The sequence below is a fragment of the Myotis lucifugus genome, unplaced genomic scaffold, assembly GCF_000147115.1.
Source record: "Myotis lucifugus unplaced genomic scaffold, Myoluc2.0 scaffold_413, whole genome shotgun sequence".
Classification (NCBI taxonomy): Eukaryota; Metazoa; Chordata; class Mammalia; order Chiroptera; family Vespertilionidae; genus Myotis; species Myotis lucifugus.
Genome location: NW_005871461.1, coordinates 450,730 through 462,361, shown reverse-complemented (window position 1 = coordinate 462,361; position 11,632 = coordinate 450,730). Strand labels below are relative to the sequence as shown.

Sequence of the window (11,632 nt, the reverse complement as noted above, 5' to 3'; positions counted from 1 at the left end):
ATCCCAAACCCACCCACACCGGGAGAGAGACGGTTGGGACCAGGTGGCGGGGAGACGTGGAGGCAGGAGCGAGGAGGCCGAGCGGGTCTGGCATGTGCGCGCGCCCGGGGGCTGCCGTGGGTTTAGGGGAGCAGGGCGGGCGCCACCTCGGGCTGTGCGCGTCGCGTCCCGGCCGTCGGGGCTGCGCGCGGCCGCTCCATCGCGCACTCCCTCCCGTCCAGGTGAGCGTGGGACTCTTCGCGAGGACGCCGGCGGCGGGGCCCCGGGGAGGCGGCCGAGGCGGCGGCGGGCCGGGGGCGACATGGCGGAGGAGCAGGACCTCTCCGAGGTGGAGCTGAGCCCCGTGGGCTCCGAGGAGCCCCGCTGCCTTGTCCCCGGGCAGCGCGCCCTCGCTGGGGCCCGACGGCGGCGGCGGGGGGATCGGCCTGCGAGCCAGCCCGGGGCCGGGAGAGCTGGGCAAGGTCAAGAAGGAGCAGCAGGACGGCGAGGCGGACGACGACAAGTTCCCCGTGTGCATCCGCGAGGCCGTCAGCCAGGTGCTGAGCGGCTACGACTGGACGCTGGTGCCCATGCCCGTGCGCGTCAACGGCGCCAGCAAGAGCAAGCCGCACGTCAAGCGGCCCATGAACGCCTTCATGGTGTGGGCGCAGGCGGCGCGCAGGAAGCTGGCCGACCAGTACCCGCACCTGCACAACGCCGAGCTCAGCAAGACGCTGGGCAAGCTCTGGAGGTGAGCGCCCGCCCGGGCTGCCCGCGGGCCCTCCCGCTGCGGGGGGTTCAGGCCCCACGGAGCTCCTCGGACCCTTCTCCGGAGGTAGCCATCTCCTGGTGGGGCTGGGGGGGCCCCCCCACAAGTGCCCCCTTGGGGTGGTGCTGGCTCCCCAGCCGGGGCAGCGGGCAGAAAGGCGCCCCCTCGTGGTTGGAATTCTGTCGGAGGCAGGCGGTAGGGCCTAGGCTTCGTCCTGGGGGGTGGGGGGCAGGGAAGGCTGGAGGGAGGGAGGATGGCGGAGGGCTCCCAACGAGGCCGAAGGCCGTCAGAACCGCTTCCCCACGGGCAGCGCTCTCAGGGGGACCACTGCCCCCGGGTTAGTGGCGGGGATGCTGGGGAAACGTTTGGCAAAGAATTGAGGGCCTGTCTGGAGAGGCAGGGAAACTGAGGCAGCCATGCAGAAGAGGTGAAAGTTCAGGGAAGCAAGGTGTCGGACAGGAGCCTTTGGAAGAGGGAGGAATGGAGAAATCTGCGGCCAGGATCCTGGCCCGTCCCAGCGGCCCTCACTGTGCCTTCCGGACCCCACCCTCCTTCAGTCTGGGGGGTTCTTCCCCCGGGAAGGGGACACACAGAAAGCAGCGCCTCCCACCCCGTCCCAAAGCTGCCAGGCTTGTCTCCCTCCCTCTCCCAGTTCGGCGCCATCTTCCTTTCCAGGGCCCCACCCAGCGATGAGTAACCTCCTACCCCTCCACCCCAAGGCTGGAGCTGTGAGCCGGAGGAAACCTTGGCCCCTTCCTGCCCGGGGCCCTCAGACTCCCAGGGATCAACCAGACCTCTGTGGGGACAGCATCCCCCCAAGGAGGAAGTCCGCCAACCCCCGGACATGTTGAGAAAGGCAACCCCACCCCCACACACCCCAGTCCTGGGAGCTCACACAGAGAACAGGGGCTCCGGAGGTCACCTGGTTTCCCACTAGACTGCCCACGAGATAGCCCCGAAAGGCAAAGGACCACAAAGGCCACCTAACAACTAGGAGCAGAGCCCGGGAGCCAGGGCCAGAACCCCGGCTCCTGACTCTCCGCCCAGTGGTCTTCCCCACACGGACCCTGGTGACAGTGGGGGTCACCCTGTCACTCTGAGGTGTGCTCAGGAGGGGGTGGGGGTGGGGCAGAGGAGAGCAGTGGTTTGGGCTTTGTCGGAGGAATTGCTGCCCTCCTGCTGCTGGCCCCTGGCCTGCCCCTCGCCCAGTGGAGACCAGGTCCCAAAGGCCACAGGCTTAGGTGGCGGAAGAAGCAGGAGGGCCTCCCAGAGGGATTCACATCTGGCCCGGCCTTGTCCTTGGCTGTGTGTTTGCTGATGGCCTGGTGCTCCCTTACCCCTCTCAGCCCAAGGTCCACCCACACCCATGGAGGGCTCAGCCCGGGCCAGGACCGTCGGTGCCAGGGGACAGAAAAGAGCCAGTGAGAGACAGACAAGCAGGAGGGAGACAGACAGGCAGACAGAGCAGGCTGTGGGGACGGTGAACAGACCACAGTGAGGGCATTGGAGCAAGAATGGCCCCTACTGCTCCAAGCACTCCACCACCAAGGGCTTAAGACGGGGCCTCCATTGCCCTGTCCCTGCTCCCCAGCCCAGAACCCTGGTCTTGGCTCCCTCAAGAGGACCCATTCCTGGCCACCACTCACAGTGTGTGCACCGGGGCCCAGGGTGCCCCCAAGAGCCAGCCTGGGGTGGGGCAATCAGGAAAACAGGCTGCTTGCTCGGGACCCAGGCCCGGGGGTAGGAGGGTGCAGGACAGTGGCAAAGAGAAAGACTCTGCCAACATGTGGGCGGGCTACCTGGACCTGGGTGGGATCTTGAGGGACGTCCTGGGATCCTGGGACTTGGACTAGGCTGGCTCCTCCTGAGGTCCCCGCCCCAGATTCATGACTCCCAGGCCAGCAGGCAGCAGGAAGGGGGGTGATTAGGGAGGCAAAACTGGAGGGCAGGGGCCCTAACCCTGAAGAGAGAGACACAGCCAGACAGACGACTATATCGGGTGCTGGAAGGGAGCTGGGGTAGACACACCAGCATCCAGGACCTGGCTCCTCAGTGGCTCCGACAGTCATGCTAACCCGTGCCCCCTGGGAGAGGACGTGAGATGCGGTCACGTGGTGCTGGCTGTATGTAGCTGACCTGCCCAGAGAGAATATCTAGAGCCAAGAGACTAAAAGGGGGTCACAGGCTGGCCCCCCAGGCCCTTTCCCTGCCAGGAGGAGCAATTGGAGCAGCAGCCAGTGTCCCACCCTGGGAGCCCCCCAGGTGGGGGTTTCCGGTTTGGGGGTGGGGAGCAGCTTGGAGACCCAGAGGACAGAGGTGAAGTGAAGGTGCAGAGGAGATGGGGTTCACCGTTAAGGGCTGTGGGCCATGGGGGAGGGCAGGGAGGGTTTTACGTGGTGGGCAGGAGGGGCTTGGGGTCAGGAGAGAGCCTAAACAGAGCGAGGTCTGGGCGAGGCTGGGGTGGGCCTGGAGGTGGTGACAGAATGGGCTGGTGTCTGGTGGGCTCAAGGTTAGGTTTCTATCAAGGTTAGGGTGCTGGGAGGAACTAGGGAGGGACACTGGAATGCAGTGTTGGGATCTTCCCTCTCTTCTGGCTGGTGCCCTCCCTCCGCACCCCCTGCCATTTCCTTACTGATTTAAACCCCACTGACCGCTGGGCAGAGGGCACAGGGAAGGTTTGAGCTCAGTGTCCCCAACCATCCAGGGAGCCTCCGTGCTGGCTAAGCCTGCTCTTCAACCTCAAAAGCAGTTCTATCCCCACCCCAACCCTATACCTGCCCCCAGTCCACACACACCTTCAGGGCCCGCCCACCCACTCCCCTGGCCCAGCCTTCCAGAGGCCGAAGGCATCCCACTCCCTGAACCCTGAGGCCCTGATCTGGAGGCCCTGTCCCATCTCTCACCAGAGGGACCCTTGGAGCAAGCGGGGCTAGGGCTGGGCTCAGGGCCTCGCGAGGAGGGGGCGGGGGAGGGGGGCAGAGGGGAGGCTAAGCTGCAGAGGAATGCTGCTGCCGGCTGGAGGCGCCTGGTATGACCACCCCCTCCCATCCCGGGTGGGAGGGCTCAGCCTTCTGCTGACTAGGGGAAGAGGGCACCCATTGGGGGTGGGGTGGGGGCTGAGAGCGCGCCTTTGGGCAGAGAACAGAGCTGCTCCCGCAGTCCCTTATGTCTAGGACTCCCCTCAGCACCCTCTGCAGGGTACCCCATCCTGCCCTCCGGCAGGGGCGGTGCCTTCGGGGCCTCCGCTGGTTGGTCTCGGCCTGCGGAGAGGGTGTCTGCCCCTGTCCCAGGTTCGTGGACTGCAGACTGCGGAGAGGGTGTCTGCCCCTGTCCCAGGTCTGGGAAAAGCAGCTAGCTCCCTCTACCCTCTGTCAGCCTGGCCTCACCCCAGCCACTGCAATGAGCAGAGTCAGTGTTCCAGAGCTGAGCCGGGCCCTCCCCAGGGCCTGTCCAGCCTCCCGCGAGCAGCATCAGGGCAGCACCTATTTCTCAAGCGCCAGCCCCCACCCCAGGCCTGGTGCCAAGCGCTTCGCGTCCGTGATCTTGGCCAGCCCCAAACCTGGTGAAGTGAGCACTGTCACCTGGTTCTGTTGGTGAGGAGACTAGGGCTCAGGCAGTGACCTGCCCACGTCTCACAGCTAGTAAGTGGCAGAGGCCGGGCTCCTCCCCCTCACACGCTGCTTCTCGGCTTCTGCACCTCTAATCCCAGGGACCTCCCCCCTGACAAAGTAGCAAACCCCACTTGGACAGCTTTTAAATATATATATTTTTTTATTGATTTCAGAGAGGAAGGGAGAGGGAGAGAGAGATAGAAACATCAACGATGAGAGGGAATCATCGATCGATCAGCTACCTCCTGCACGCTCCCCACTGGGGATGGAGCCTGCAACCCGGGCATGTGCCCTGACCGGGAATCGAACCATGACCTCCTGGTTCATAGGTCGATGCTCAACCACTGAGCCACACCGGCCGGGCTAGACAGCTTTGATGGGAGAAAGTCTTTCCTCTCCTTGAACTGATGTCTGCCCCTCCTAAGCTCTATTCCTACTTCTGACTCCGTCCCAAGGGCTACCAGGAGCAGCAGGCTGACCACTCTTATACCCCAACCTCTTGAGAGATTTGGGGGTGAGGTCACCGCCCTCTGAGCCTGGGGTTCCTTGGGCCTCACATCTTCCAGTCTGTAAATCAAAGGGCAAGCTCCCACGCTGGGCGCCCATCCTCGGGCCTCAGTTCTTCCAGGGAAGACGCTCACAGTGGCCCCTCTGCTGTCTCCCCACGGCCCACCCCAGGCTGCTGAATGAGAGTGACAAGCGCCCCTTCATCGAGGAGGCCGAGCGGCTCCGGATGCAGCACAAGAAGGACCACCCGGACTACAAGTACCAGCCGAGGAGACGGAAGAACGGGAAGGCGGCCCAGGGGGAGTCAGAGTGCCCCGGCGGGGAGGCCGAGCAGGGCGGGGCCGCGGCCATCCAGGCCCACTACAAGAGCGCCCACCTGGACCACCGGCACCCGGGAGAGGGCTCTCCGATGTCGGACGGGAACCCTGAGCACCCCTCAGGTGAACACTGGGCTGGGGGCTAGGGTGGGGTGTGATGCTGAGCTGTGGGTGGGGGAGCTGGGTGTGGGGAGAGGTGAAGGCTGGATGGGTGGCGTGAGACCCTGGCACTCCACGACAGCCCTGTGCCCTGGGCAGGGCTTGCCAGGCTGTGTGGTCACTCCGGCTGGGGTGCAGGGGCCCAGGTGCCAGGGAAGGCCGTGGGTAAGATGGCTCTGGCGGATGGAGGGGGCACTGCTGCTGAGGGAAGGGCCAGTGAAGGGGGCCCTGGGGTGAGCTACAACAAGAAAAGGCGGGACTGGATGGTTTGAGAAACGGGAGAGCAGATAGAAAAGAGAGCGTTGCCTCTCCCACCTCCCGGTCTGATGCAGGGGGAGACAGACAACAGGGCCTGTGACGCTGAGAGCGTGCCATGCCAGGGCCAGTCAGGCCATCTTGTGTCATTCTCATTAATGGTAACACTAACGGTGTGCCCGGCACTGTGCCAACTGCCTTGTGTGTCCGCTCATTCGGTCATTCTAATGGGGAGGCTCAGACCTCAGCTGAGGCTCATTACACTCACTGGAAGGTGAGAAAACTGAGGTGATGGGCCACACGGCTGAGGTCTGAGCCCGGCTCTCTGGCTCCGGGGCCTCCGCCGGCACCACGGCTGCCTCGCTTGGGCTCACCATGTATAGAGCGCCGTGCGTGGGTCGGGCGCACAGGAAGTCAGAGCTCTGCTCTTAGAAGCTATGCCCCGAGTCCCCATTTGATCCAGGCCCGGGAGCAGACACTCAGGAACCAGGGTGTAGGACAGTGATGGCGAACCTATGACACGCGTGTCAGAGGTGACACGCGAACTCATTTTTTTGGTTGATTTTTCTTTGTTAAATGGCATTTAAATATATAAAATAAACATCAAAAATATAAGTCTTTGTTTTACTATGGTTGCAAATATCAAAAAATTTCTATATGTGACACGGCACCAGAGTGAAGTTAGGGTTTTTTAAAATGCTGACACGCCGAGCTCAAAAGGTTCGCCATCACTGGTGTAGGAGGAGCAGGAACATACGTGCCTTAGGTATAGGAAGAAGCAAGTGCATGCAAAGCCGCCCAAGACGCAGCGGGGCATGATCTCTAGGGAGGGGCCACCACCATCCATTCAGTCGGGTCTCCGAAAGCATCCAGCCCCGCCAGACTCCGGGCCAGGAAGGCTTCAGGATGGAGGCCGGGCTTTACTGATAAGGAAACTGGTTAGGAGAAGACAGGGGTCTGCCCAGGGTCACGTGGCAAGTGACCCAGCCCTCCCTCTGGTCTGATGGAGGGGGCACAGGCCTGCCCTGCAGGAGCTCTGATCTCTCTGTGCTGGGATCTCCTGTCCAGTCACACACACACACACCCAGAAAGAAGACCCTGGGCCGTGAGAACCACCACTCAGAATGTAACTGTGGGCTTGGGCTTTTCCTCAGCCTTCAAGGCCCAGCTCAGCTCCTTCCCCTCAGTGAGACCTTCGCCAGATCCCCAGGGCAGGGTGAGTGGCTTCCGCTGGCCTGAGCCCCTGCGTGCCCGTCAGCACGGCACTTCTGCAGCTGCCACGTGTGGGTCTCGGGATCTCCCCAAGCCTCTGAGCTTGTGAAGACAGCGACCCATTTTACTGATGCTTGTGTCCCCTCTTCCTGGCACCGTGCCCCCTAAGTGTTTGCCGAATGGACATGTGGATGTGACATGGACAAAGGAACAGGGTGGAGCAAGTCTGGAGACATTGCCAGGGGGACTGGCTCCGAGGGAAGGTTTCCTGGAGGAAGGGGTTGGAGGGAACACTGCTGTCTGGGGAGGAGGCACAGGGAAGCCAGCAAACGTGAAAGGGAGTCAGGAGCGAGGCGGCGGAGGAGGTCAGCGAGGACAGCAGCCGGCAGGCGGCTGAATGGAGGGCAGGGCCCCACTGGGCTCAGCAGCTAAGGAGCCAAGGGCCAGTAAGGCAGCCACCTCAGCTGATGGGAGGAAACTTTCCAACGGGAAAGGTCTTTCAAAAGGAGGCAGCCTTTCCAGGAGGGAGGCAGGGAGGCAGGACCCACCCGTAAGGCTGGAACCACTAGAGAGCAACCCAAGACCGTGACATAAATCAGTGCCAACCCAGACTGCCCAGGCCTGTGAGACGTACAAGGCTCGCAGGGTCAGCCCTCAGGTCCTGGAGACCCCTTCTCTGAGGGTGAACTACCCAGCATCTGGAAGCCTCTGACCTGGTTTCCTGCTTCTCTGTCTTCCTCCCACCCAGGCCAGAGCCATGGCCCCCCCACCCCTCCGACCACCCCAAAGACAGAGCTGCAGTCGGGGAAGGCAGACCCCAAGCGGGACGGGCGCTCCATGGGGGAGGGCGGAAAGCCTCACATCGACTTCGGCAACGTAGACATCGGGGAGATCAGCCACGAGGTAATGTCCAACATGGAAACCTTCGATGTGGCTGAGTTGGACCAGTATCTGCCACCCAACGGGCACCCGGGCCACGTGGGCAGCTACTCAGCAGCTGGCTATGGGCTGGGCAGCGCCCTGGCTGTGGCCAGTGGACACTCCGCCTGGATCTCCAAGCCGCCAGGCGTGGCTCTGCCCACGGTCTCGCCACCTGGTGTGGATACCAAAGCCCAGGTGAAGACGGAGACCGCAGGGCCCCAGGGGCCCCCGCACTACAGCGACCAGCCGTCCACCTCGCAGATCGCCTACACTTCCCTCAGCCTGCCCCACTACGGCTCCGCCTTCCCCTCCATCTCCCGCCCCCAGTTTGACTACTCTGACCATCAGCCCTCAGGACCCTACTACGGCCATTCAGGCCAGGCCTCCGGCCTCTACTCGGCCTTCTCCTACATGGGGCCCTCACAGCGGCCCCTCTACACGGCCATCTCTGATCCCAGCCCCTCAGGGCCCCAATCCCACAGCCCCACACACTGGGAGCAGCCAGTATATACGACGCTGTCCCGACCTTAAAGGGGCCCTGTCACATCCCCCCAGCCCCTGGCTAGTATGCCCTTCCCAAGCCCTCGCACCCAGTTCCTGGCCCATCTTTGTCCTGGTGGTGGCTGGGGAGGAGGCGGCAGAGGCTGACAGCTGAGGGGAGGCTTTCTGTCGGGCTCACTGCCTTTGATGACCCCACCCCATCCTGTCCAGGCTCAGCCCAGACAAAGCCCTAGACTTCTAGGCTGGGCAGAGGAGGAGGAGGTTGGTTTTTGCCCCTAGACTGGACCATGAGGGGCTGCACCTTCCCCCCAGGATGACCCTCCATCCCAGGACCTGAGAAGGACCCGCTCACCCTTTGGGAGGGGGAAGCACCCAGGGTCGGATGGGAATCGGAGGCCTTGCCATTCCTGTGACTGTTTCCTCTTTCGTGGAGAACGAGGGGTCTGACATAACCCATGCCACCTGTGCCATGTGCCTAAGGTCAAGGCCACCCCTGCATCCGTGCCTGGAGTGGGCTATGTCTGCCCCTCGGGGGCTGGGGACAGCTTTGAATAGCCTCCGAGAGTGTGGAGGTGGGTGGGGGCTCAGTGGGAGGTATCCCCCCCAGTGCCCGCTTCCCTCCTGAACACAGAAAGGAATCAACTTAGAGACCCCAGATCCAGTTCTATGCCAACAGCCTGATTTTTCATCTAATCGGAAAGAGGGCCCCAGGGCCTCCTCCACTACAGCCTCCCAGACCTTGAGGCACATCCCGGAGGTGAGGAAAGGATTGGAGACAATTCACAGAGCCTTCCTCCTGGCTCTCCGCCAGCTCCCTCTCCCCTCACCAGGCTCTGTGGCCCCTGCTCTCGGCCCCACTCCTGGGCTCCCTGAGAGCTATGCTGCTCGTGCCCAAACCCGTGGCTCCAGGAGGACAGGGGCCCAGCACCAGGTTGCTAGCAGCAGCTGAAGACACTAAACTCCTGCCATGTACATTCTGCCCTGGCCTTTTGCCCTTTGCTTCCCAGTGGTATCTGAATAAAGTATGTAGCTCTGTCTGCCCCTATGTTCCTGTTCTGCAGCCCCCACAATCCACATGTAACTCATTACTACCCCCTCTTATTTATCTCAGTAGCTCCCCTTCCCCTCCCCCCGCTCCTAGGTTCTCCAGCTCCTATTAACTCTGCATTAAGTATTCCCCGTAATAAAATTAAAGGTTCCAGCTACCTGCTTTGGTGGGCCTGACCTGGCCTGTCTCTTGGTCTCTTCTCCCTGCACCTCTAACCCAAAGGTCTCCTGTCTGCCTAGGAAGAGGGGGCCTCGCAGTGGGTCAGTGTGCTCAGGGGCTGGGGCCTCAGATGGGAGCTCTTCCCCCAGGCCAGCTGTGCCCACCCTACAGATGGGCCCCTTTCTGGCTCAAGCTGGAACTCAGCCCAAGCGCCTTCCCAGCAGCCCCTCTGCCCAAGCGCCTTCCCAGCAGCCCCTCTGCTTGCCCAGCAGAGGAGAGGGAGCTTGCATAGAATTCAAGAGACAGGTACTTGACTGGCTGCCCAGTCCTTTAGGATGTGATGCTGGGCCTTCTCTCTCTGCACACACACACACACATTCATACACACACACACACACACACACACACACCCGCATACACACACACAAACACACACTGGCCCAATCCAGGATCTAGCCGATCTTCACGGCAGCTGCCTGTGTCTGAGTGTAAACCCAGGAGGGCAGACGTGCAATCTAACCCTTCAGTGCTTACTCCCTCGGAGCTCTTTCCTCAGTTGAATTCCAAGCTGTGCTGGGGGCAGGAGCCACTCCACCTCAGGAGCAGGGGAATCTTTTCACCACATGCTCCACCGATGGCTGGCTCCAATGGCTGGAAGTCTTCCTTATACTCAGCTAGTAACGGTAATAGCTACCACTTACAGTGTTCCCTGGCCAAGTGCTTTATGTCATTCAGGCCTATGAGGGAGGAGATCCAGTCTTTGTCCCCATTTTCCAGATGGGCAAACTGAAGCTTTGAGGTTCATGCTAAGAAGTGCTGATGCTCTGACTCCCTCACTGCGCTCTTAACCGTCATCTCTTCCATCTGCCCAGCATCTACAGGCCCTACTTCCACTTTTCATCTGAAGTGATGCTTTTTCCACTGCTCCAGACCGGCCACCTCAGCTCCCTTATCCACCTCTCGCCTCCTAGTCAGGACCTGGGGTGGGGAGGAGTAGGGTGGAGCGTGCCAAGACCTAGCCCAGTCCTCCAGGGTGGCCAGACTCCCATCCGGAAACTGCATCCCATCCGGAAACTGCATCATGTGAGCTCTTAGGCAACCTCACCACAACTGCTGGCTCCGTGAGGCTTAGTGGTAGATGCGAACCCCTGTTCTCATGAACAGGATCTGCTGCCAAGTCAGACCGCCCCAAACTGTATGTAAGATGTCTCCCGGTGTTTTGTTGTTGTAGATAAAAGCAGGATTTTATACTGATCTTTAACAGATTTCATCTTGTTGGAATTGACCATTTCCCACCTACATTAAACCTTTTGGAATCCTGAATACAACTTACTAGCTCTCCTTCTGTATCTGCAAACCTGACTATCCTATTCAAGTCACTAATAAAAAAGGTTGAAATGAAGAGAAGCAGGCCCTGTGAATCCACTAAATACTTCATTAGTTCTGTCACTACACTCTTAAGGAAAGACTGGCAATCGATTCTGAATCTGTTATCACCACGAAGTCCACACTTCACAGTACAGACCGCCTGACGCCTTGCTATAACCAAGATTTGCTGTAGCCTCCGACCTTCCAGACCAGCCACCACTGAAAACATTGGGTAATATTCTGAGAAACCCTATAATAGCCCCGGGATCTCTTCATGGCCTACGTGTTTTCCAATATGCAGTAACTGATTCTAGATATGTGTCCGGGATCAATCGGTGCTAACCTTACATGCTCGTAATTTTTACAACCCGCCCTTTCACCTCTATTGGAAAACAGGGTATTAGGCCATTTCCAGTCTGTTCACTGCTCCTGCTCTCGGCAGGACTCTGCATCTCATGCAATCGACTGGGAAGTCACTGGGGACTCGGGAAGAGGGAAAATGGACAAATGATCCCGGAGAAGTCGGAAGACCTGGCTTGTTTCATCCCTTAGACTCAAGGTTCCGGATGTGCTGGGGCCTCAGTCAGGGAGTGACCACGTGTAAAGAGAGGAGCCAGGTGAAGAGATTATGCCCAGCCCTGGCCAGCTGAGTAGCCAAGGACTGACTCCCTGAAAGAGGAGCAGAGTGGAAAGGGGGAGGTGGGAGGAAAAACACCCCCTTCTCCATCTCTCCTACACCCTATTCCCTAAGGGTTAACCCCCCACTCCCTTCTCTCCTCCCCCACCCAAACCCTATCTCCCTTTAATCACATCTGATACTGAGTGG

The 11,632-nt window shown here is 60.6% G+C and overlaps 1 protein-coding gene across 1 annotated transcript; it reads left to right on the top strand.

The window, feature by feature from the left end:
* The first annotated feature begins 253 nt into the window (after window positions 1-253).
* On the top strand, window positions 254-9,436 carry SOX10 (SRY-box 10). The gene is given in 4 exon segments (XM_006102417.3): window positions 254-367; window positions 369-730; window positions 5,038-5,306; window positions 7,558-9,436. Coding segments are annotated over 4 exon segments (1,401 nt in total). The 5' UTR covers window positions 254-301; the 3' UTR covers window positions 8,262-9,436.
* The last annotated feature ends 2,196 nt before the right edge of the window (window positions 9,437-11,632 follow it).